At 31.7% G+C, this 27,439-nt stretch overlaps 2 protein-coding genes across 5 annotated transcripts; both read left to right on the top strand.

Annotated features, from left to right (window-relative positions):
* Positions 1–4,110: 4,110 nt before the first annotated feature.
* On the top strand, positions 4,111–11,789 carry LOC11442107 (probable galacturonosyltransferase 7). 4 transcript variants are annotated; one of them, XM_003623654.4, is made up of 10 exons: positions 4,111–4,370; positions 5,515–5,546; positions 5,668–5,727; positions 6,090–6,149; positions 6,980–7,049; positions 7,141–7,202; positions 7,612–7,928; positions 8,614–8,968; positions 9,065–9,607; positions 10,896–11,789. In XM_003623654.4, exons 1-10 carry the CDS (start codon positions 4,211–4,213, stop codon positions 11,172–11,174), a joined length of 1,938 nt encoding a protein of 645 aa, XP_003623702.1. In that variant the 5' UTR covers positions 4,111–4,210; the 3' UTR covers positions 11,175–11,789. The 4 variants fall into 4 exon arrangements, with proteins under 4 accessions (XP_003623702.1, XP_013449284.1, XP_013449285.1 ...); XM_013593830.3 differs by lacking the exon at positions 5,668–5,727; XM_013593831.3 differs by lacking the exon at positions 6,090–6,149.
* Positions 11,790–22,388: 10,599 nt separating this feature from the next.
* Positions 22,389–26,373, top strand: LOC11423464 (protein SCARECROW). Its single transcript, XM_003623651.4, has 2 exons — positions 22,389–24,739; positions 25,293–26,373. The coding sequence occupies exons 1-2, from the start codon at positions 22,782–22,784 to the stop codon at positions 25,750–25,752; spliced, it is 2,418 nt and encodes an 805-aa protein (XP_003623699.1). The 5' UTR covers positions 22,389–22,781; the 3' UTR covers positions 25,753–26,373.
* The last annotated feature ends 1,066 nt before the right edge of the window (positions 26,374–27,439 follow it).

Genomic DNA, 27,439 nt, shown 5'->3' with positions numbered 1-27,439 from the left:
ACACGTTTTAGATATGGTTATCTTTGTTAGAGGGAACCTATAGAAAAAATAATATAAAGTAGATTTAATTGCAATTTCGGTCCCTCCATTTAATCAATTTCTAGATTTTGGTCCTTTTTAAATCTACAATTTGGGTCCTTTGATTTTTTTTATTTTTTTTAAATTGAATTAAACATTATAATTGACATAATCTTAAATAACGTTAACATGCACTAAACTTTGTACACACATTGATGCCATGTCATATTAAACTTAAAATAATACTGCTATTTTTAAATTTTATAATCAATTATTAAAAAAAAACATTTCATAAAATCATTTAGTAGGAATCCCCATCAACACGTATAAACATAATCTTAACCATTTCTTATCTCTTCTTCAAACATCTATGAACCCTAACTCACAATCTAAAAAACAACCAAACATTACTTTGCCACCAAAACAAACAGCAATCCCAAATTTACAACCCATGATAATACAAGAAAACCACCCAAAACATCATGTTGAATTATGATGTTTTTCCTTTTGATGTATCCACTTTTTAATACAACTCTTTTAATCTAACGTGGCATCCATGTGTGTCCAAAGTTTTGTGCCACATCATCTAAGGTTATGCCTAATTTAAATGATGTTTTCAATTAAAAAAATTTAAGAAAACAAGGGACCAAAATCGCGGATTTAAACCGAAATCCATAAATTGATTAGATGAGAAGACTAAGTTACAATTAATCCTAACAAGTACTCCATCCGTTTCAAAATGAGTGTCGCTTTAGCCAACTGCACACAGATTAAGGAATTGAATAAAGTAGTCAAAAGTCATAACAATTTTACCAAATTAGCTTAATTAACTATTGATTTGTTTTTCATTAAAGAAAAAATAATACTTTGGAAGTAGTTTAACGTAGTATTAATTAAATGATACAATTGAAGATAAAAAGTTATTATTGCATTGAAAACTGAAAGTGACATTCATTTTAAAACAATTTTTTTTTAACTAAAACGACACCCATTTTAAAACGGATAAAGTAATAAACTTGAGCCCAACAATATTAATTAACTAGAAAATCCACGGGGTAGGGATGGTTAAGAAACGATAAAATGGAAGAAACAAATAGAAAGAACTAAAGGGAAGACATAACAAGAGCTATGAGGGTTAGCGAGGTTTCCCCCTGTTAATATGACAAGATAAAAAAATTAGTTCTCTCATTTACGACACCTCTTTCTCTGTTTATATGTTTTTCTGTTGTTATGACTTATGAGTTGAAATTATGAACGGTTGAACTATGGAGGGTTTGTGTTGGTTGGTTGATGATTATAAAAAAATGGGGGTCGTAATGTATTTGGCTTCGGTCTTTAGTTTCTACTTTCTACCTTTTCTTACTCTTTTGTTTTTTGTCTCCTATGTGTCCCTTCATTTCTTTGATATTTGTTCTCAATTTATAGGCTCTAATTTCCTCCATTGCTACATCATAGTGAGTATGAGACAAAGCTGATTTATGGATTTTTGTTTTCATTTTACAGAAATCATGTGGTGTAGATATGAAAAAAGAAATAAAAAGGTTTAATTTATGATACCATGTGAATTTGATGAAAATTAAAGCTATATTAGACAAAAGTTGAACAGCAAAGAAGTTAAAAAGAGAGGGGACTCTGCCTGTTGTGTTTTTGAACTGAAATTTGTTTTCATTATATGAGAAAACTTAATGCAATACGGGTCTGTTTGTTTGCATTGCATAAATATGGCAGTTGAAAGAGGGACCACATAGAAAGAGCTTTTGACTTCTGCAAATAATATGGTGGTGTGTGGGCAATAATACCGAGTACATTATGTGGTCAAAAATTGAAAAACAAAAATGCTACCCAAATTTATTTTTTTTATAGCCCCCATTTTTTTTTTACTTGCACCAAAAAATAGAAAAGTAAGTGTATTCTCTTTTTTCTTATCCTTATTTTTTTATATTTTATTTTAGGATTTTGTAATTATAAATGTAAATGTTTTTTCTAGACGAAATGTGTGAATGTTAAATATCTTTAAAAAAAATGAAATTATGGCAAACCCTATTAAATTATATATCACGATTCATATTTTTTGGAATTTTTTTATATTGACCGGATAATATTAACATGATACACAACATTAAAAAGATCGTGTGGGATAGATGAGGAACATTTATTGTATGAAAGGATTCTCAATTTTTTCCCTCATGTTTTCTCACGTGTTTCAATCTCAACAATTAAAATTTACTTTTTGTTAAACTATTGTTCTCTTTTTAACTTTCAATGGATGATTGAGATTTCAATGGACCCTCATGTCAAATGAGACATCCATTCACATTTAGTGCTACTAACCCCAAACAAAATTATAGTTGTGTTCACGAAAAAGGAAATGCACCAACATAGAATCATAGACAGAGCTAGGGAGCATAGAACAAATGAAGGGTCCAATAATAGCAGTATTGGGATGTTGTGTTTTTCATCTTAGGGGTTTGTACTATCAGTATAGTGCCATCGCAGGGACATTGTATTGTGATGTTGGAAGGTGTAATTTTTTCATAGTCCAACTTTTGAGAATATGATTTGGTGGATCCTTTGCAACCCTTCATAGAATGTAGGCAGAGTTTTTCAACTGTGATGCTAAGATTGGACTTTAATTTCAATTCAATAATATTCCAATATATATTTATAGATTATATTCACCTTGATGTTTCAAAATTCTTATTAGAAATCCTAGTAATCAAAGAGACGAAGATTCATCTCGTAGATCAAATATGATAGAGCGGATAATTTAGCAGATTTTATATTGATTCCTTAACAAAAGATAATGAAAATGATTACACTTTACTCTTTATATAGAGCTTAGAAAAAGATCAACACTAAACAAAAATAGAACTAAGTTAATTGTAACTAACTTTAATATTCTAATAGCCCAACAGAGTACATTAGTGAACAAAACCCAAATAATTAAAATCGCTGAAGACCAAATAACCCGATAAGCTTTCATGGTGTGGAAGCCAAGCCTCTTATATCAAAACATTTGACAACAAGCACATATTTTCAAGGACTTAGTGTTTGTTACTAAAAAAAAAAAGGACTTAGTGTTTGTTTGATACAACTTTTGTAAAACGGAGTTTGATAAAAAAAACTATGGCAAAAAATCACATTAGCGTAGAAGCTAGTATTTAGAGCTTCTGAAAATCACGGTAAAAATATATCGGAAAACGTGTAAACGTGCTTTTGTGTGTTGCAAACGGGAAATCACACATACGCTTAGCCGGATTGCCTCCCTCGTATTGAATGTTAGCAAGATTGTCAACAAATAGATCTTGTCGTTAACCCATCATCATGTCACGAAAAGAAATTGAAGAATGAAAGACATGTGAGGTTTTTTTTGCCGGCACTGTCATCCATATTCATTTTTTCAGTCATCCCACAAGGTTGATAATGTATAAGCAAAACTTCTTATAGATCGATAACATTTGTAAAAAAAATTACACGGAGTCAATCATAATCATCAAATCATATTTGTTTAAGGATTCAAATCACTTAAAATATTTAAATTTAATCATAATTATCTTAAAATACATACAAAGAATGAATTGTGATATTCAGCACGGTAAAAAAAAAAACAACATGACAGTACATACAATTTTTTTTTTTTTTTTTGTGATGGTCAATGTTTGAACCCCAGACCTTGCATTACCAACTGAACTAAACTGGACATACAAAATAATCTCTAAATAAATTAGTTCGAACTCAACATAGAAAAAAATATAAACATTGAGAGAAACGTGTATCCCAATTCTTTCTGTAATAATAAATGTATATCTCTATTTTAGAATTTTTACAGGTAAGTTTCCTACTTTAAATTTTTTATAATAGAATAGTGTTTTAATTTGAATTTAATCCCATGGTTGGTTTTTACAGGTAAGTTTCCAAGTTTAAAAAATAATGCATTTGTACCACCAGACCAGATCCAATATTATTTCCATTGTTGGCAGATCAACCCAAACTAACTTCCTCCTCACTCAGCGGTTGATTGATTTATACATACAATTTTTTATTATTTTCAAAAACCAGTTATTAAATATTTTTATTATCTCCAATCAAACCAAAAAAAAACAAAAAACAGAAAAAGCACAAAACACAAACAAGTAGAAAAAGCGAGTGATAAAAAAGAGAAAGAGAAAGGAAGAGATTGAAGAAAGCGACGATGAAGAGCGGTGGTTTGGGCGCGGTTCAATCATCGTACGGCGTCCCGGCGAAACGACGGTGGAGAGGTCTCATCATTGCAGTTCTCGGTCTCGTCATTCTCTCCATGCTCGTTCCTCTCGTCTTCCTTCTCGGTCTCCACAACAGTTTTCACACTTCTGGTACTTGATCTCGCTCTTTTTCACTGAGATCTATATCATTCCAATTCTTCATTTTCATTACATTCTCCAAACAATTCAGATCCACATAAATTTTCATTTTAGCGTTTAGATCCAATGTTAATTGAGTTTTTTTGTTTTAAGCTGATTGTAGTTTTAGTTTGATTCGTTTAATTTTGATGCTTCTAGAAGATCTGTGTTATCAATGCGAATTACAAATCGTTCCTCTTTTTAATTTAATTCAGGATAGTTCAATGCACATTTGTACGTTTGATCAATTGTGGATTAATTATGTGATAAATGTGTTTTTTCTGTTTTATTTCTTTATTTATTAATGTAAATAAATTTATTTATAATTGAGTTTGTAGTGTATATATAGTAGAAATGTAGAATAGTAGAATTCAATACTTTTGTAGAAGCATTGACAGTATACGGACACGGGCATGAAATTAACACGTCGACAACAATAGTGATTTAAGGAAAGACACAATTGAATGTAATCACATGTGCTGGTTTCGGACATAGACACGTGTTAGACATCAGACACACTTGCTATCCAAAGTGTTCATGCTACAAAACTTTTGTCTCTCTTGCTTTGTATTATTTTTTTGGTGTTGACCTTTGGGTTTCTGTGGAAAGGGGCCCTGGTAATCCAGTTCGGCCAAGAGGTAAGTAAGTCTTACAATTGTTCCACCTATGAATCGAACTCAAGTTCTCCTGAACAAATGTTCTTTGGTGGAGCTCATAAACCACTTGAGCACAATTGCTTGGTTATGTATTTATACGCGTATTTATAAGTAGTAGTAGTAGTAGTAGTAGTAGTAATGAAATGCCATCTTTGAGTTGAATTTCTTTCAGTCACAAAATATACTCTGCTAACTTTATTTATTTAGGAAAAGCACTATTTGTACTGATGGAATTTTGCACGAAACTTGCATTGATTTAGGCATTGTTTCTAGTTACGTTTTCATTGAGCAACTTCCCTGTATTCTGCCAAATACTGTTATGATTGGTTTTTATTGTTTGGTGATGTGTTTGTGTTGTGATGATAGTGTTCGCGCTAAATAGCATTGCACTTTATTTATGTGTTTTTTGTAAATTGTTTTTTTTTCTCAGTTTGTTGCCATTTGTTGTTATGTTTATGCAGGATATATATATGAACAGAGAAATACTCCTTCGGTAAGCATTCAATTCAATTGTATATGTGAACTTGTGACAAGTTTTCTAGCTTAATGTAGAATTATCATGTTGAGTTTGTCATTTTTCCCCTCACTTTCTCTTGTGTCATTTTCCAAATCAGAGTCCAAATATTATTGAATACAATAGGCATGATGTTCGCCATAAAGAGGATAAGTCTGAGGTACGGTGGTTTAGTCCCAAGCTATTTTAAATAAGCCTTCCTTTTCTTCTAGCAATCTTCTGCGGGATACTGTGTCACAGTAGCCTCACTGTTTTAGTTGTAGTCAAGAGTCCCGTAAAATGTCAATTTTTAAATCGTCAAACGTGTGAATACTTTTCTAATTTTCAATTAGCATGCACAAACACTGATGGGCATTCTCAAAGCATAGAAAATGGGTAAACAATTAATCCTTTTACTAGGTTATCAGTATAAAGTTTAAACAAAACACATGGTTGGTGTATGAACCAAACATTCAAAAACGGAAATCTTACCCCTTCCAAAGCCTTAAATAATGTCTTATTTTTTGTAAATTTCTTCCGCAGGGAGATAAAACAAGTCATGTGAAGGAACTGATCACTAAGTTTGAACCAACTCTTCCCAAGGTTCTCTGCATAATACTCTGGTGGTTAATTTTATACTTCTTTTTTTAGAAGTTTGTATGAGAAAATATTTATATAAATAACGGATAATCGATTATCTTGTCTTTTAATTCTTGCCTAACATAATCGAAGGGAAAACTTGATGTTGATCATGATTTTGTAATTGTCATCATTGTAAGGTTTTTGGGTTTCATGTCAACCTTAAGACCCCAGCCTTGTGAACTGCCTAGTTTTTTGGTTTTTATTACAACAAAAATATGTTTGAAAAATTTGGGCAAAACAAAGATTCCTCCAGAACAGAAAAAGAAAGAAACATAAGAGAACAGTGGAATATAAATATAAATAAACAATACATCAAAACCTTCCCAAATGTCAATCTCAAAGTTTGTTCGAAATCGAAGCTATTTTTAAACAAACATTAGAAGAATGCCATGTACCCATTCCCATCCCCTAGTTGAGACTTGAGAGGTATCAAGGTAATCCTATCTTAACTAACCAAACGCTCCCAAGGACTGCATAAACTGCACATTTCCAATGGCGCAAAATATCTGTCTCTTTGTTTTTGGTAAAGCCTTTGTTCCTAACCCTTAGAAATTATTTCAAAGTAAGACACATCCATTATTGACGAAAATCCTCAAATAAATTGTTCCACGTCAAAGTGGCCTCTTTATATTGCAAAAATTGGCGAACTTGTCTGCACCAGGTTTTAAATCTTACAAATTCCTTGTTCCAGATTGACAAGTTGTGGGATTGGGGTGTAAATGCATCTTCTATGGGTTGTGTTGTGGCTAACTACTGATTATCATTTTATCAATAATAATTTTGCATGTCAGGATGTTCTGAAGAATTATTCTAAAGGAGACAAGAATGGGATCGTAAATACCAATGAAGAAAAACATAGAGGTGTGCTTCTACCGGTTCAATATCATATTCCCCAATAGCTTCTTGAAAATCATTTCCTTTTTTCCTGTTTTAAATTTTAATTAATTTTCAGGTGTCAAGACGCCGCCGCCGCTGCCACCTAACGCTGCCCTGCAATCACCTCCAACTACTAATGTACGAATATATTATTGTCATTTATTGAACACATAATTGCTCAGAATAGTTCAATTTAAGCCATTGACTGAGACTGAGAGACTCATATATACCATTAATCTTAGAGGGCAGATTTTTTTTTTTTTGGTGGGATAAAAATTTAGTAGGCAGAATCTTGTATAACTAGTATAATCTCCTATAACATTCACAGCAGACTAAGTACTAACATAAAAAGGAAACTCTAACGCTCCATTCAAATAGTTAACCGGGTCGCGGAAAATCAGAGGTGTATAAACAACCAAATCAAACTCACAGTCTCTCAGTGTTATAATACAAGTTATATAGCTTTGTACTATCCAGCAGCCTTTAAAAGTTATTTTATATATTATTGTTCATGTAGCTATTTGAACTAATTTAAGTTCTATAACAGACTCCTAAAGTTCATAATCCTAAACATGGTCGCACTGAACAAGTCACCCACCCTAAGACAAGTTCTGCTGATGAAACTGGAACGTCGTGTGAGCTCACATATGGTAGTTACTGTCTGTGGCAACAAGAACATAAAGAAGTTATGAAAGACGCCATGGTTAAGAAGTTGAAAGACCAACTATTTGTGGCTAGAGCTTATTATCCTAGCATTGCAAAACTCCCTGCACAAGACAAACTGTCTCGCCAACTAAAACAGAGTATACAAGAGCTGGAGCATGTGCTTAGTGAATCTTCTACAGATGCTGATCTTCCACCACTGTAAGCTGATATAATTTGATTTTTTCTTTTCCCCCCAGCTTAGATGTTTAAGTTGCTTTCTACTTGAGAAGTTATTGGTATCTGATAATTTTTTCGTCAACTTAAGTTCATCTTCAATCAAATAGTCTTGTAAAAAATGTTGATTAACAGTTTTCTTATTAAGCTTGCAGATCTGGGTTGTTAATTTTCTTGGATTCAAATGTTTGTTATGCTTTCAGACAGTTGAGTCCTTAATGTAGTTTAATTAGTTTATTTCCTAAAACAACTAAAGTGACCCTTAATATTTTTATTTGCTTCTATATATTTGTATTTAATTTCTATTTACTTGGGTATATTATTTTAGAACCATTTATGGTTCCCTAGACAATTTTTTGGGCTAATAGGTTATACTGCAAAGCATGGCGTTATCTTTCTTTCTCATCTCAACTTTGTTCTATCTCGGGGTATATAATGTCCTTTCTGTTGATTAACCTCAAACCCAATGCCGTTGTTCTGTGAACCTTGACTTTCAGGCATGTCATGATTCATGAACCAACTATCAAAAGCTTAGGATTCATTAGATGTTAGCCCATGAATGTTTTTTTATTACATCTCTTAGCATGTCCCCTCGTGCAAAAGCACTTTTCTCATTTGAGTTGCTTAAGTTTACAAAAAATTTTACAAGGTATTCAAAATCATTTTATAGGGTTGAGACCAAATCAGAGAGGATGGATGTTGCAATAGCCAGAGCTAAATCAGTCCCCGTGGTTTGCGACAATGTTGATAAGAAATTTAGACAATTATATGATCTGACTGAGGATGAAGCTGATTTCCACAGGAAACAGAGTGCATTCCTATATAAACTTAATGTTCTGACAATGCCAAAGAGTTTTCACTGCCTGGCACTGAAACTAACTGTTGAATATTTCAAATCATCACATGATGAAGAAGAGGCAGATTCAGAAAAATTTGAAGATTCTTCATTGCACCATTATGTTATTTTCTCTAATAATGTGCTTGCAGCATCAGTGGTTATTAACTCAACTGTAACTCATGCAAAAGTATGCTTTGCTTCTAATCATACACCAGTGAATTCATAGAGGTTGAATTTTAGCGACTATTTTAATAATTTCACTTGTTGCTGCTCAATATTTCAGGTAAGTCGGAATCAGGTTTTTCATGTGTTGTCTGATGGTCAAAATTATTATGCAATGAAGCTTTGGTTCAAGAGGAACAATTATGGGGAAGCTGCTGTTCAAGTGTTAAATGTTGAGCATCTTGAGATGGATAGCCTAAAAGACAATTCATTACAACTGTCCTTGCCTGAAGAGTTTCGTGTTTCATTTCGCAGTTATGATAATCCATCCATGGGCCAGTTTAGAACGGAATACATTTCAATTTTTTCTCATTCACACTATTTACTTCCTGATATATTCAGCAAATTGAAGAAAGTTGTTGTTCTGGACGATGATGTTGTTATTCAGCGAGACTTGTCATCCCTTTGGAACCTAGACATGGGAGAAAAAGTCAATGGTGCTGTGCAATTCTGCTCAGTAAGGCTAGGTCAATTGAAAGGTTATTTAGGTGAGAAAGGTTTCAGCCATAATTCCTGTGCTTGGATGTCGGGGTTGAACATAATTGACCTAGTGAGGTGGAGAGAGTTTGGTCTTACTCAAACTTATAAAAGGTTGATAAAAGAGGTTAGTGGCTAAAATCCCTAGATCTGCGTTATGATAATTTTGGAAAATACTATTATTGGATATAGCAGTACTGGAAGTAATATTGTTAAATATAGCTGTGGTAGTAGTAGAGGAGTCAAATTGGGCTGAGCTCAATGCATTGGTCTGAAAAACCCAACAAAATGAATGTACTAGGCTAACAGAATTAAAAACTGAAATTTTCTCTTTAGGCATGTAGCAATTGCTCACCGGCACCTCAAATAATCCAAAATACCCCCTAACGGCAATTAACTACCGTTTGGAGAGGTTAGTTTAGCTTCTTCAAAAAAAAAAAAAACTACCGTTTGGGGAGCTTTTTAATTCGGTTAAACCGATTTAAAAAGTGATTTAAAAGGTGCCGAATGGCAATTAATTACCGTTTTGCAGCGAACGGTGTTTAATTGCCGTTCAGTAGGTGACTGGGTGCCTGTGAGCAATTGCTAGGTGCCTAAAGAGCAATCCTCTTAAAAATTGCCCCGGCCCAATTTGGGATGGCCCCACATAGCCTGGTCTTCAGAGAATAGTTAAATTTACTAGAATTATCAAGGGACTGCTTGTTTTAAAACTATTTATGTTTTCATTCGTAATTAAAAAGGACAAACTTGTTTTCATTTTGTTTTCTGTTTTCATTGTCATGTATGTATACAAAACTGTGAACATTTTTTATGTTGTTTTCACTGTTTCTTGCATCACTTTGAAGATAAAAAAGGTGGTATTTTTTAAATTAAAGATGAAAATTTGAAATTAATTTGCAAATCCAATGGAGTCATAGTCTCTTGTTTTGAAGTGAAATGAAATGAAATGTCATTTTAAAACAAGCATCTATGTCTTTTATCTTTAAATCTTTAAATACAAATTAGTTGAATAAATTATTTGGAAATTATATTAAACTCCAGTTTTAAGAATAAAAAAAGGAACACAGCCCAGATAGGATTGAAAGCTTGACTAACAATTTATTGATCTGAATTAAATTCTGGTCCAAATGCACAAGGCCAGCCTGATTTAACACTAGTTAGAAATAGTAGCAACAGAGATGTGTATAGGAATTTTCTGTCGGTTTCTTTATGTTGTTTTTCCTTTACTTATTAGGGATTTTTTTGTGAAGGGTCAGAAGTAGTCTTGACATACAGCTGGGTCATATTCTGCTTGATTAGCATAGCAAATTTGAAATTACCTAAAGAATTATTTTGTCTTTAACAATTGCATGATGTAGTTTGTTGGGTATTCCGTGTTATTTACCTGTTATGGTGTTATTTATGTCCATATGTAGTTGAGCGTACAAAAAGGATCCACTACTGCTGCAGCATGGCCTGCAAGCTTGCTCGCGTTTGAGAATAAAATATATCCACTCAATGAGTCGTGGGTGCGGTCTGGATTGGGTCATGATTACAAAATTGATTCCAACTCCATTAAATCAGCTCCAGTACTACACTACAATGGGAAAATGAAACCTTGGCTTGATCTGGGAATTCCAAATTACAAGAGCTATTGGAAGAAGTATCTGAACAAAGAGGATCAGCTCTTGAGTGAGTGCAATGTAAATTCATAGAAAATTATTGGAGAGCTTTTAAGAAGCAACAAGAAGATGCCTGTGCTACGGGTGCTCAATTTTTCGATATAATTTTTTGATGCGGTTTTGTGGAAGAAGAGATAGGGTTGATGAGATTAACACATCTGTTATAAAATTAATCAGTCAATAAGGAACCTGGAAACTTCACTGCATTTCCGGCTAAAGCGAAATTGAGTACCCTCACACTTTTCAAGATAGCTAATTGATGTTGATTGAGGTTTTTCCCACTGTGTAATTGGTGGGCAGTACGAAGAGTTATACATGAGCAAAGGCAGTATGACTCATATATAAAAACAGTGAAATTGTTTGTTTCAAGATTTAATTATGCTTCATGGTGTAAATTATTCATAGCTGAGAAACAAGTAGAATGATTCCTTCTAGTTCTTTGGATTTATAATTTGAGCAAAGTTTGTTCTTGTTTGATGACAAATTGTTATCCAACAGCTATATAAACAAAACAAAACAAAAACAATTTTGTCCTCTGGCAATGCTTTACATTAACCTAATGTATATGCGTTCATTATTTGTTGTACTAATATTTGACCTCTGTCATCCACCTTAGAGGTGGTCTTAGTTTACAAATATTCCAATGTATTCACTTGAGTCATGTAATACTATTTATATTTTATAATACAAGTCAAAATTTGAATGTATTATTAAGAATCTAGATTTGGTGTAATATTGGATGAAATCTGACTCTTCTAAAGCAAACAACGACTAATGATTAGTTAAAAAGTAGATATTAAAAATATAATATAACAAATCACGAGTTTGTGAAATAACTTTTGATTGATGTATTTTGCACAATTAAGAAATACTAGAATTTGGTAGACAACTTGTAAATTAGTAAGAAGCATTGCAGAAAAAAATCAAGAACACTTTTTTGGATCATTTCTGAAAAACAAATGAAGACAAAATTACTCTGGTAATTCGTTGAAATGGGAACTCTCTTCATGAAGAGTTGAACCCATTAGTGGTCACCAAACCCTAAGATAATACAACCATTAAATTATGAAGAGAAAAAAAACATTGCTATGTTGCACTAATTATCTTGTTCTTGTATTCTTTTCCCACAATCAAAAGTTTCTCACAAATAATGTAAGTGTTGTATCATGAACAAATTATTTTTACCATTGAATCAGTAAGTCTCTATTAAATCAAATGAGATATAGTTAGACTTATTAATTCAATGATAGAAAAAAGAACTAGTACATAGTGAAACACTATTTTACTTGTGCACAGTATAACTAACTCGAGTTTTCAACTCTCTAACTTTTCTCACCATCTCTTTGTAAGCTCACATGATCTTCATACACCTTATAAAAAAACACTTCATCCTCATAACAGAGACAATGTTACTAGTATAGAGGCCAGGTTGGGGGTAAATCTATTGGTCATGAAGCGGTGGTAAGGTGGTTTGAGTTAACTTCAAGTCTACGGATACTATTTTCACAAAATTAGACTTTTCTCACAAAATTAGACTTTTCTCAATTGTCAAATAGGGACCATTCTATTTATTTACATGAGACTTTAAGTGGGGTCAAACGTAAGGAGATAGTCCGTTTCTGAGATTTTGATGACTTATGTGAACCTCCAACCGAATTAGACCGTACAAGCATTTCTAGATGTAAAGTCACTAAAAATTGTGTATGTATCAATATGTTTTCTCATATGTTTCTAGATGCTAAGTTTTTCAATTTTAACTTCGAAAAACTTCTTACTACACATGCAACAATTATCGACATAATTAAGAGAATTCAATAAGCAATTGAAATATTTGACAAACGGAAGAATTTTAGCGGCGGACATCAACACATTTGATAAAGATATTTGCAATACTTTCAATACAGAAAAAGACTATTTGCATCAACATCCAAGAAATTCTTCTGAGAAAACACAGCCTTAAAATTTATGCAATTTAATTTAATTTAATTTAATTCATCATTATCCAATGATTTCAAGGTTCTTGCATCAAATAAAATCCAACAATACTTTCAAATACTTCTAATTACTTAAATCTATTTTTCAATGAAATTATTGTCATATCAACAACCACCAAAAAAAGATTGACTCTAAAAAAATTCTCGGGAGATTGTATTTGTTCATCATTATCATTCTCATCCATATTGTCTTTTTCTAAAGCTATGACGTTTTGTTGGAAGTGTCGGCTCTATACCCAGGTCAAGTATTAAATGAACCTATAAAAATATTGGTTCATGATGGACCAATTTTTGTACCATTAGATCATAAGAACCCACCAAATTTTATCATGGTTTATAAACACCAAATCTCACCCATCTTCTCTATAACTCTCATTTAATCTCTCTACTTTTTTTTTTTGTCACATTTTTTTTTTTTCATTTAGCAATACAAGTAGTATTTTTATTACGGCACTTTGTATTGATCGAGTTTTTAAGTAATATATGAATTAATTTATTTTGTTTTGAAGGGAGATGAATTAAATTTCTTAAAAAAATAAGTAACATGAATTAAATAAGTATTCAATTGGTTTTTTTTTTTACAAAAAAAAATCTAATTGTTGTTGCTTATGTTATTAAATAACTTCTTTTTGAATTGTTGTTGTTGTTCTTTCTTTAATATTTTTGTTTTTAATCTTATGGGTTTCTTATTTTTTGTTTTGTTTTTAAAATAAAATTGTATACTTAAATATTAATGAAAAAAATTTGATACACGTAAAATAAATCTTAAAACTGAAATATTATAAAAAAACTAAAAATAATTTATTTAATTGAAATGAAATATAAAAATTGAAATGAATCAATTAAAAATATAATTTAATCAAAAGAAATTAATTAAGTATTTTGACCTAAAATTAAAAAATTAATTTATTAATATGTAAAATATATATTAAATTGATTAATTTAAATTATTAAATATCTTAAATATTAATTGATTTACATTTTATTATGAATTACGAATGTTATTTTATGTCATTTACATTTTATTATGTATTGATGGGTTGTATTTGATATAGATGGACCATGATAAGAATTGGTTGTTGATTCAATCTAAAGGTTAAAAAAAAATTGGTCCATCTTAGACCAAAACTTCATGAGTCCAAGCTAAATGGCAGCCTATACTCATATCAAATTCAAGACTTTTGGCAATATTTATACTAGATTCAAAGTCTTCATTTCATTTTTTTATAAAGTAAAATTATACCTTCCACTTTTTTATATAAATATTTTAGGGCTATACTCTATACTTATTTTTTGGGCCTAGGTGCCCTGCCTCAGATATGGTCCTGCATGGAAACCAATGCTACAGGTGCTCCAATTAAGTTTTGGTTCATGGCAAAGTAGTTGGTGGTAAGTGTAGAGAGTGAACCCAAAGTATGTGAGTTGAATATGAGACGCCTAATTCAGTTAGTGGAGAGTGAGCACAAAGTAGTCGATAAGTATCAAATTGGTGGAAGCATTCAAGACTTGGATTATGAAGGCATTGATACAGTTTCATCTTTTTCTCATCTCTTTGTAGCCAATTTCCTTCTCTGTTTAGATTAGGTATAACTAAGTATGATTTAATGTAATCTCTTGATCTTGACTAGTTATGTTGTATGTAATATTTATTTCATTGTATCAATGAGTTATTTCTGTTAATATTTTTCCGATGTTAAACTCTAAAACTGAACTTTTAATTTATAAAGTGTTTGACAAAGACTTTTTTATCTAAGGGATTTGAAATAATTTCATCAGTAGATCTAGTTGCTAGACATATAGCTAGATTTGCACTCACTAAACATCATTGGAACTTAATACTATTGTAACAATTAACTTAGCAAGACATGAAAAGTAAGGATAGGGAGAAACTGTTTTTATAATGTTTTGGATGATACTAAATTTCTCTTGAGTTGAATATCGATCCAATATTTCTTCAAAGACATATAATTCGAAAGACATGCCTATTTTTATTGTTGATGTTATTTAATTTTTTTTAATATTTATTTACAATTTAAATAAAAATCAACTCTTTTGAGTTTTTTGTGCTTCTTTTAATTAGAGGTCCAATTTGTAAGATTAAAACATAATCTCCAAACGCAGATCCAACACACCATATGATGAAATTTTGATATCTGACAATTTTCATGTTAGTAACTAAGATGAAATGTTGATATTTTTCAAAACTACTCCTAGCATATTTGTTTTAATTTTTCCGGAGAAAGTCCAAGAATTTACTCTAAAGTCTAATCTAATCAATGGATTGTGCAATAGTATAAAATGTCATGATAGGCCATAGGTTTTCAAAAGAGAGAATCGGTGCGTTAATTTATTTGTTAGTCAAAGATAGAGTTCCTTTGAAGCCACCCGACTTTAATTTTTTATTATTTTAAAAACTTGGTATACATTTCAAGGACCTACTCCCTCCATCTCTAAATAATAGTTGATCTCTAAATAATAGTTGTTTAAGGTTGATGCACAGTTATTAAGAAAATGATTAATTATGTTGATTTTAATGGTAAAATTAGTATCATTTATTAAAACACTCTTATTAATTGTAGTTAGTGCATTAGTTAAGTTGGATGAAGTTCAATCAATAAGAGTATTATAATGGGGAAAAAAATAATAAATGTTGCATTAATATTCTAAAGTGACAATTATTTTGAGAAAAAGAAAAATGAATAAAAAGACAATTATTGTGAGACGGAGGGAATATTAATTAAGGGGTAGATACAATTGTCTAATAACATCCGAATTTGTATAATAGTACCGTTAGCAACACCCTCTTTTGATTATTCTTTTTAACACATATTCATGAATTGGGTTAAATCAACATGGTCTTAAAAATAATTATGCTATTAGCTCACATCGAGATAGGCAATTAAGGTTTAAACAAGGAACCTCTCAGCCGATAGAATGTTAAACGAAGACTATGATAGTCGAGTTGGGAAAACTGATTTTTTTTGTCTTCTCAAATCTACTGAAATAAAGTCCATGTGTCTCGAGGATCTAAGGCCTAGTCAAAACTTAGTAGAATTGGATGATGATGTTTAAAATCACACTCCATGTTTATAAAGCTACTAACTGTGAGCGATGATAAAGGAAGCACGTTCGTGTGAAGGTTGCGCATCAATAACATTGTTAACAGATGAGGTTGCAAATGAGGAAGTTGATATCTGAACTTGGGGCGCCATTGTTAGACATATTGCAATTCAATAACAAAAACTCAAACAACCGTACTTAATGCTCTACTAAAGAGGTTAAGAAATCCACAACTGGAGTACATGGTTCTTTTCTTAGTCTTCATCGTTTGAAAAAATATGGAATCACAATAGAGCAAATTAACTATACTTTGGCTAAATTTTTGCTACATCAATAATTATTATTCACTGTATAGTTGGATTTGGATGGAGATTTATTGAAACTGAAAGGGAGAGATCACGAGTTTGATATTCGTCACTGTTGAAAAACAGTTTGAATTGATCTCCAAAATAATTTGTTCAATTTCAATGCAATGCATTCCATCTACTAGTCATGTGCAAAAGACATTCTTTATATTTTAATATTTGTGGACTCATGTCTCTGTTTGTTTTCGTTAGGACAGGAATCACGACACATAAAATCATCACCTTGAACACTATTTCTCTCTTCAGTGAAATTTTATGTGAAAAGTTGAAAGTTTTTTCTAGCATTATAATTTCTTATAGATGAAAAAATTATTTGGTAAATAAATTATTATATGGAATTTTACTGTGGACCACTGAACTCATCATTAGAAGTTTCACTAACATACGAAAGGAGTTACTCAAAATACAGAAGATGTTATGTAGCATGGTAAACGCAAAACGGGGCACATGTAAAACAAGATATTCTTAAAACAACGGTAATAATAGGGGCCAGATGAAAATTGCTGTTCACACATGTTATAGGGTTGAAAAACACCAGTAAAATATCAAAATATCATTTCTGCAGTTAACTGTCGAAAAAAAATAAAACCAACTGCAGTTAACTACCGAGGAAATGAAAACCCAGAATTATCATCATCATCTTCTTCTTCTTCCTGTTATGAGTTTCACATAAGAACAAACTTTCAAACTTCAGGAAAACCCTCTTCTTCCTCCTCCTCTTCTTCATATAAAAAAAGACCAAAAAATTCAGAAAAACTAATATAAATTCACAATTAAAATTCTTTAATCAAATCTCTCTCTGCACAAAGTCTTACCGGTGAATCAAAACAAAAATGTAAATTCACGCAGCACTCACCCTCACCTCAAAGTGATTTTTGTTTTACTGGTGAATCAAAACATTGATTTATGGTGAATTTACGTTGGAAAACTTCTTTATGTACAAATTTATGGTGAATGAAAACTTCATTACCATTCAAATTAATGGTGAATTATGGGGATATAATATCACTACCACCATCAACAAATCTCTCTCTGCACAACGAAGAAGATGATGATGATAATTCTGGGTTTTCATTTTCCTCTGTAGTTAACTGCCGAGGTTTTCCTCGGAAGTTAAATGCAATCGATTTTATTTTTCCTCGACAGTTAACTACAGAGGGGGTATTTTGATATTTTACTGGTGTTTCTCAGCCCTATAACATATGTGAACAACAATTTTCGAGCCAGATTGTGTACAGTAACCAGCTTCACACAGTTTAATACAGTAAACAATTTCGACTACATAGTAAAATTTATTATAAATAAATGATCACATCCATCAGTTTGAGATCAAACTATCAAGATATGTTAGATCATCATGCAACTAACTAGAGTAATGTTATTTGAACATGATTAACATCTTATTTCAATATGAAATAAAAATAGGTTATTTATATCCATTGATGTGACTTGAAGAAATAATAAAAATAAACCACATGTTAAACAATAAAATTTATAATTTATATGTATATTGTGGACTCTTTAACACGGTGAATTTTAGGATGAGGGTCCAATTAGGTCCCTCACCGGTGGATCACGAAAAAAAATACCAATAGATTAAATAGATGGTTCATATTTATTAAAAGCAATAGTGAAAATATGTACAACTACTCACATTCAATCCTATCCTAAAATGATTCTAGTGTAGTTACAAATCGTGTTCTGATTCTTCCTCTATAATCAGTTACCACTCTTACACTCAAACCATCCAATATGTGAATCAAGTTATGAACCCTAAAATTAACTAATTTTTTCTTTTTCTTCAACAAATCTGTTAATTGCAATCCCATTAAATCTTCAGTCACGCAAGCGCTCTCATATATGGGAGAAAAATAAGTAATTGATTGAGAGTTCGTATAACATGAAATTTTGCATCAAGAAGGAATAAAAATACAATTAAAATTTGCGATGCATTCTTGTTGCTTTTGTGGCTTGTAATTCTTCAGTTCTGTATTATAGTTGGTTGATTAGAAGTTTGTTCAAGCAATTTTAAAGGAGTTAGATTGGTGCTTGTAGAGATTTTATTGATGGTGTATTTTCATGGTTTCACCCTATATTATAATTCTTCTTCCATGATACGACTCTTCGCTCAAATCATATCACACTCAAACCATGAAATTGAGTCTAAGTTATGAATCCTAAAATTAAATAATTTTCTTCTTCAACAAACGGCAATAATCCCCTTTTCAGTCCAAATCAGTGAATGATTTAATTTTATGAACTCTGAAGCATTTGTAATCACTCTAATGTCATAGTTCACTCTACTGGTTATGGACGGAGAATTATACAACAGACATTGGGGAAAACCATTAAAGGATAAGATTGAATGTGAATAGTTGTATATGTTCCTATTTTTAATTTGAATAAATCTGAAGCATGTATTTAATTCAACAGTGTTTTTTTTGTGGTCCATTAGTGAGGGACTTAATTGGATCCTCACCCTAGAATCCATCCTTTAACACACTACCTCACGCTCAACATTACACGGTTCGATGCATGGATATAAATGGTGGATGGTTCGATTGTAAAAATCTGATAGTAGGTGATCCAACAAGATCTTGGAGAGACTTTGATATTATCTTATAAATTGTGGTTGAGCTAACACAGCTTCACAAAATCGATTTAAAACGTGATGATTGCTTTCATTTATAAACTCATTGTCGGACCATCTTTTATTCAATATGAAACTCTTTAATTAAATGTTAATAGTAGATTAAATCATCGTATTAATATTATGGTAATTAAAAAAAAATTGTATAAAATAGCAATTTTATAACTGCAAACATGGTATAGAGAGAAAATTCAAAAAGTTACAGCAAGCCAAGCAAGTAGCTAAGGGCTATTCACAGTTCACACGTAGTACCAGTACCTTTTAGGCATTGATTTTGCTGCCACCTTTTCCGTAATGTGTCCGTTGCAGTGGTTGGTTTGACAAAATATGTTAATGGCACCAAATACTAAGCAATAAAATCAATTAAAAAAATAATCTGATTGAATGAAGTCAAGAGGAAAAAGCTGATTGGTGATGCCGTAGTTGAAAGCAAAATGTCAAACACTACGATTCACATTTTTTGGAACTGAGGTTTGACAGCTCCTTCCTTCTCCCTCCTCGTTTATAGTGACACTCCCTCCCTCCATATCTATCCCTTTTTTATGTCATTTTTTATTGCTCAATAATTCTTTTTCTAATAATAATTCCACAAATAATAGTAGTGTACTAATAGACATAATAATGCCAATTTTCAAGTGTCATTGTTTCCATATTTTCAATTTAAGCATTATCATATGATGGTGCTCCATGGGAACTTCAATAGATTATCTATTCCATAATATACATTGATTTAACATATTTTAACTATATTTTTCTATTAATTCACAGAAATAAATAATGTTATTATGTGAGATATTGTTGGATTCGTTTCGATGAATATTTTTAAAATATTAAATCTTCAAAACTTTTTTTAGTAGATAATTGAAGATATCAAAAATAAAACATATACATTGGTACATGTGTTGGACTCAACTAGGTCATCTAATGTAGGATGGATGGAGTATTATTTATTCAAGAAATACTAGCATGAGTAATTTGTTTTAGAGAAATGTTAACTGGTACCCCCAAGACACTAGTTAAAGAATCAAATATAATAAGTATTGTATTGGAATTTGTGCTGTCAACTCCTCAAAAACGTAAAATGTGTTATTTTCACTTTAAAACTTTCGTTTTTAATTTCCTTCCGACAAATGTTAAAGAATTTTTTCAAGTAATTTTGTTTCAAAAGTGGGTTACAAGCACATCAAGATTTCCATATAATCATTATCATATGATTAATTGCATTTTTAACAATGTCCACTGCTTCTAAAAAAAACTGTAACTATCGAAAATTGAAGAGATATAATTTTGACACACAAAAGGCCAACACCGAATAAAATATTGTTTGAGTTAATGTGTTTTTAGTCGAGGTCCGAGAAAATATTATATGAAAATCTAAATAATTTGTTCTAGAAAAATTAATTTGGAAATCATTATAGAAAAAAAGCAAAAATGGTTAACAACAGAAATTTAACTCTAGGTGTATTTTAAAAGTGGAAATCGGTGAACCCCTGAAGAAGTACTTTTGGACATTATTTCTCAGAAAAAGACTCTGACAATGGGTGGAGTATTTAATTTTATTGTGCAGATAAAAAAGCAGTATTTACTGGCAAGGAAGACAACGAAACCAAGATAGATCAGTGTTATTTTTAAGCCAGAACAGTCATTTCTGAATAATCAAAATGTGACAAATTTTCTTTTAAAAAAAAAAATGTGACAGTTTTTTAACAACGTATAAAAATAAAAATACATCTAAAACAATTGTTAACTTTTTTTTTTTTTAAGGAAAACAATTGTTAACTTGATTAGATAAGAAAGATAACATTTTAATCAAATTGACAATCGTATGTCTAGAAGTCCTAACTCAACTGGTAAATGCTGAAATTGCAAGGTCGGACGTCGTGACCTTGAGTTCGAACCTAAGATCTCACAGTTGTGTATGAGTTTAATTTCAATGAATTACCACTTCATCTAAGACCAAAAAAAATATTGACAATCGTATAAACATACGATGGCAGACAATGTTTGTAGTAATTTATAAGAATTAAATTTAATCATGACTATTAAAGAGCTTCTTCGTAGAGATTGGATGGTTAGTTTACGACATACATTGCGTGAGGGTAACGCTGCAGCTGATTTTCTAGTTAAAAAGGGTGCTCTCAGTGATAGTAGCCTTGTTATTTTGAATGAAGCCCCTCCTGATATGGCATGTGTCCTCTTAGCAGCTGCAATAGGTGTTGAGTTTGTTCGACCCTAGTATGGGTCTATTTTAGCTTCTCTGTTTTTTTTCCCTTTTGTTACCAAAAAATCAAAAGTCAAAACTTATATTTTTAACACAAATTTTCTATATATAATTTCCTTAATCATTGCTTTGATGGTAATGGTTAGCAGAACCCTGATTCTTTTTGTTTTTTTTTTTTTAAATTCACTTTGCACTTTAATGTGAATTTCTCACTTTTGAGTAGTCACATTCTATTTTGAAGTTGTATTCTCACATCTTATATGAATAAATGTGTATGATATATTCAAGGAAAGAGATACAAAATAATATAAAAGTCATAAACCGAATAGATTTACTCTATCTAAGATGAACCGTTCAAAAGAATCTAAATTTAATTTATGAATAGCGTAGAACAATTTTTGACCAAATTTTACCTATCTTTCAATCGAACTCAATCACTAAAACTTTCCTATCGTAAAAATTGGAAGATTAACACACACTCAAAAAAGAAAAGTGCAAACATGATAAGTTAATGTTAAATTTTGTGTAAAAAAACATATTTCATAAATGAGACAAGTTTTACAACTTGCATACGTTAGTTTTCATCTTTTGGATCAATAAACTTCACCATAGATAGAATACGAATTATTTATTTAATAGTGAAAATAACATATATATATATATATATATATATATATATAAATTATGCAAAATTATTTATCTGTTCATGTTAGACAAAACATGAAGATATTATGGAGTATCAAGTTTTCTTAGGATCATGAAAATGAAGAATTGAGCAGCATGTTTTTGATAAAAATAAAAATAAAAATTGGGTTGTACTATATGGCATGGCACTAATGCATGTGGTTGGACAAAATAATAATAATAATAATATGGTTAGCAAAATATAAATAAATAAAATAAAACAAAGTGCACAAAGACGAATAACTAGCCGCCGTGAGCAGTTTTGATTCATGTTCTTCTACCCAAGACACACTCCCTTTTTCTTTGTTTTGCACCCTCCCATGCAAGAGAGAGAGATTTATCAGAAACATCCAAAAGCCTAAAGGCATAGAGAACCGTGTTGCTAGAGAGAGAGAGAGAATCAAACTCAATTACTACTCCTATGAGAAGAGAATCCTTTAGCTACTGTCCCAATCTTCACAACGTTATCTCCTTGTAACTTTGGAACCAACAACACTACACACATGTATGTATTTGCCTCTTAAACCAACATTTCTTCTAGTATAGTACTACTATATGCCCCCCCCTTAATTATTTCATACTATTAATGCACTTGTACTAGTACTTTACACATTCATTTTCAACCCAACCCAACCCAACCAAATATTCATCTTGCTTTCTATCAATATGGCTGCTTGTGCTTTGTTCAATGGTGCTACTACTGATGAAACCAACAACAATAGTGCTTCAAACTCCAGCAATATCAGTAGTGAAGATTTACACACTCTACACAACAGCAACACCAACATGCCACAACAACAACAACCTCATTCTGATAGAAAAGTGCTTAGAAAAAGAATGGCTTCTGAAATGGAACTTCAACTTCAAGTCCACAACAACAACAATAGATTTTCTCGTAGAAACAACAACAACATTTCCTCATTGAATTGTTCTTTACCTTCTTCCACAGAAAAAGGTGTTACAACAACAACAACAACAACACTAGCCGCAGGTACAAATAATAATGCTAATAATAATAACTTTCATTATAATACTAATAATATAAACAATAGTAGTCATCATAGTAATGTTGCTTTGTCACGAGATAACGTTGCTGTTCAAAATTACCCCACTGTGACCGTCACAACCAACTACTCCACTATGTTGCTACCTTCTTCTTCCAACAATCTCAACAATTCCTCAACCTCAAACTACGCTCATTTTCAACAACCACTTGTTGAGGAACAAAACCATGTTCCTAATATTTGTGGTTTTTCTGGTTTACCACTTTTTCCATCTCAAAACCAACCCAACAGAACCAGCAACAGAAACAGTAACAGTAACATAAGTTCTGCTACTAATATTGTTGATGTTGTTAACTCTTCTACACCTTCTATGATGGACGAAACATCAGCTACAACAAACTGGATTGATGGTATTTTGAAGGATCTTATTCATACTTCAAACAGTGTTTCTATTCCTCAACTTATCAACAATGTTAGAGAGATTATATATCCTTGTAATCCAAACCTTGCTCTTGTTCTTGAACATAGGTTACGTCTTCTTACAGAAACTGCTCCAAGTGTTGTTCCTGAGAGAAAAAGAAACAACACTGAACAACAAAGTGTTTCTAATGTTAATGTTTTACCTGCTTCTAATGTTAATTCCTCAGTCAAACTCATGAACCGTGTTGATGACATTGTTCCACATTTTTCTGATTCATCAACTCTTTTGAATCAAAATCAAAACATGTTTCCTAATTGGGGTGTGCCACAAATCAATAACAACAATAACCCTTTGGTTACTTTACCTTCACAACCACAATCAACACAACAAGATCAACATCAACATCAACAACATCAAGAGCATCAAGAAGATCTTGTACCTGCAACAACACCACCACCACCAACTTCTGCTGAGTTAGCAATAACAAGAAAAAAGAAAGAGGAGATTAAAGAACAGAAGAAGAAAGATGAAGAAGGTTTACACCTTCTAACATTACTTCTTCAATGTGCAGAAGCAGTATCAGCAGAGAATCTTGAACAAGCAAATAAGATGTTACTCGAAATTTCGCAGCTTTCTACGCCTTTCGGGACCTCGGCACAAAGAGTAGCAGCTTATTTCTCAGAAGCAATTTCAGCAAGACTAGTGAGTTCATGTTTAGGAATCTATGCAACACTTCCACCACACACACTACATAATCAAAAAGTTGCTTCAGCTTTTCAAGTCTTCAATGGTATTAGTCCATTTGTGAAATTCTCTCATTTCACTGCTAACCAAGCTATACAAGAAGCTTTTGATAGAGAAGAAAGAGTTCACATCATAGATCTTGATATCATGCAAGGTTTACAATGGCCTGGTCTTTTTCATATCCTTGCTTCAAGACCAGGTGGACCTCCTTATGTGAGACTCACTGGATTAGGTACTTCCATGGAAACCCTTGAAGCTACTGGTAAACGTTTGTCTGATTTTGCATCTAAACTTGGTCTTCCTTTTGAGTTCTTTCCTGTTGCTGAGAAAGTTGGAAATATTGATGTTGAGAAGCTTAATGTTAGTAAATCAGAAGCTGTTGCTGTTCATTGGTTGCAACATTCTCTATATGATGTTACTGGTTCAGATACAAACACTTTATGGCTCTTGCAAAGGTTGGTAATGGTAATAAAAGTTTAGGTGCATATACTCTGCATGAAATGTTGTTATAGTTTGTTATTGTTACTCTTTTCCATTTCTTGTTGGTTTTGTATATATAATCTACATGATTTAGTGGTAGCTGATATAGAAAAATAGCACTTTTTCATGAAAGATTTCCCAAAACTTTATGCTTTTTATTACCTTTATAGACTATAGTGCTCACTTTATGTCTACCTTTTTTCTCTTCTAAAGGTAAAATTGGAAGCTATGATTATGTCTTTGTGTAAATTAATAGATAGAAACAAAAATAACTATTTGTTATTAAGATGATGTTTATAGTAAGTTTTTAAGGACATAGCTCTCATGTATGATTGTTATCACAATTTACAAACATGGCATTAATATCTCTATAGTTTCTAATTCAACATTGGATTTGCATGGGATTGTTATTCTGGTTATGTGTTTATCTATCTTTGTCTCTCTTACTTTTTATCTTTTACCAGTTACGCACATTTAAAAAATACAAGGACATCGTCAAAAAATCATTTATCTTTTTGTTATATGTAGGTTGGCACCTAAAGTGGTAACAGTAGTGGAACAAGACTTGAGCAATGCAGGCTCATTCTTGGGAAGGTTTGTGGAAGCAATACATTACTACTCAGCATTATTTGATTCTCTTGGTTCAAGCTATGGAGAAGAGAGTGAAGAGAGACATGTGGTGGAGCAGCAACTATTATCAAGAGAGATTCGTAACGTACTTGCAGTTGGTGGACCATCAAGGAGTGGTGAGATAAAGTTTCATAATTGGAGAGAAAAGCTTCAACAGTGTGGTTTTAGAGGTATCTCTTTGGCTGGTAATGCAGCTACACAAGCTAGTCTTCTTCTTGGCATGTTCCCTTCTGAAGGGTATACTTTGGTTGAGGATAATGGTATCCTTAAACTTGGTTGGAAAGATCTTTGTTTGCTTACTGCTTCTGCTTGGAGACCTCCCTTTCATACCAACAATATCATACCACATCATAACTGATGGAACTAATCAATCTCGTCATTGATTTAATATCGAACGACTCAGTACCTCCATGACATAGTTACTGCAGGGAATCTAATCTCTGCTTAGTTAGGAATGAAAATAGATTCCCCGCAGTCACTGGTCATGTAGTAATGATTTTGATGGTTGATGAAGATCGGACGGTTGAAATTGATTTACCAAAGTTATAATGTGAGTCGTCTGATTTATATCTCATGGATGAAGATTGGATGGTTGAGATTGATTTACCAAAGTTAAAATGTGAGTCGTCTGATCTGTATCTCATGACTTGCACTAGCTTAGTCCCTGTTGATGGCCTTTTGATTTGCATATTATAATCCTTTGTAGCATCCCTATGTTCCTTTAATCAAAATTTAAGAGATATTATTAGGTGTTTAGGAAGCATGTGATATTTCTTGCTGCCAAATGTGTACCGCTTCAGTGATGACACAAAAATGTACGAGTTAATAATAGAAGAGAGGGATGATAATATGGCTGAAGAGGTACACATTTAATATGATAGTATTTTGTTTTATTAAGAGAACTCATAAGCATGCTATTGTGATATTTCATACCTTTATGGGTACCAAATTATATATACCTTTACTATGTGTTTTATAATGCGGTGACAAAACAGAGTCATGCATGCATGAGAGTAGCTCTAGTAACCATCACATTTATTTTAAATTGGACATTACATTTTTATCTAAAATTTTAAGGCATGGATACAAGTCTTCTCACTTATTGCTCAACTTCTAAGTTATCATTGAATGATGACCTTTTTACTCAAACTTATCATACCAACATAAAAATTAATTTTGAACGAATGCATTTTGTAAATTCGCTTTTAGTTAAAAGTGAGTGAGTTTGAAGTCATTTTTATTTGAATAAACTTATGTAAAAGTGGGTTGAATAATAAATGTAAAATAAGATTTATTCACTTAAAAAAGAGTAGGACAACTAAAAAACACGTTTAAAATTAGAAAGTTAGAAACAATTCAAAAGTCAGTATATCAATTCTTCTTAAACACACCCTAAAAATACCAAAATGGATTATACACCTCTAAATTAAATTTTAGCTCATGTGAAAGTGAAATGATACACACATTTTGATTAGTGGTTGGAATTGCTACGTAGCAATGGGCTGAACTATACGGATCATACAAAAATTTCACTATCTCTTGGAAACAGACACTTGAAAAGATTCAGATATCTCCGCAGAGTAATGTCACGAGTCATGATAAATAATTTTTTTTTGTACAGTTTTCGTACATATTTAATTTAATGGAGTTATACGGTATTGGATCGACATTTTCACCGACGGATATGAAGTCTCCAAAGCATAAGGTGTACTAAGAAGGCCCCTAATAATTACAACCTGTCATTATTACAAAAAACGATTAGCCAATGTCCAAACACAACAATGAGTTTGACCACCATGAACTAAAGCCATAAACAAAGTTGATGTTACCGGCTTTAATCCACCATAAAGAATAGTGTTTTACTTTATCTAAAAATTGATCTATGGAAGTTTCTACATTTTTGAATAGTCTATTATTACGATCATATTCTATATAATCCAAGCACAAAGTAATAGCTGCAAAAAGGAGCGTCTTACACGCGAACCACTTGAATTGAGTAAACTGATATAAATATTCAAAAATATTATGAGGATCCGATCATGACA

This window comes from Medicago truncatula, chromosome 7, assembly GCF_003473485.1.
Source record: "Medicago truncatula cultivar Jemalong A17 chromosome 7, MtrunA17r5.0-ANR, whole genome shotgun sequence".
NCBI lineage: Eukaryota > Viridiplantae > Streptophyta > Magnoliopsida > Fabales > Fabaceae > Medicago > Medicago truncatula.
Note: the sequence above shows the minus strand (reverse complement) of the source record. Positions and strands in the feature narration are given on the sequence as shown.

Bases quoted from the DNA above. Each gene is read 5' to 3' on its own strand.
- LOC11442107 (XM_003623654.4), top strand. From the start codon at position 4,211: ATGAAGAGCGGTGGTTTGGGCGCGGTTCAATCATCGTACGGCGTCCCG. The intron at 4,371-5,514 runs GTACTTGATCTC...ATGTTTATGCAG, and splicing joins CAACAGTTTTCACACTTCTG to GATATATATATGAACAGAGA. The intron at 7,203-7,611 runs GTACGAATATAT...GTTCTATAACAG, and splicing joins AATCACCTCCAACTACTAAT to ACTCCTAAAGTTCATAATCC.
- LOC11423464 (XM_003623651.4), top strand. From the start codon at position 22,782: ATGGCTGCTTGTGCTTTGTTCAATGGTGCTACTACTGATGAAACCAAC. The intron at 24,740-25,292 runs GTTGGTAATGGT...TGTTATATGTAG, and splicing joins ACTTTATGGCTCTTGCAAAG to GTTGGCACCTAAAGTGGTAA.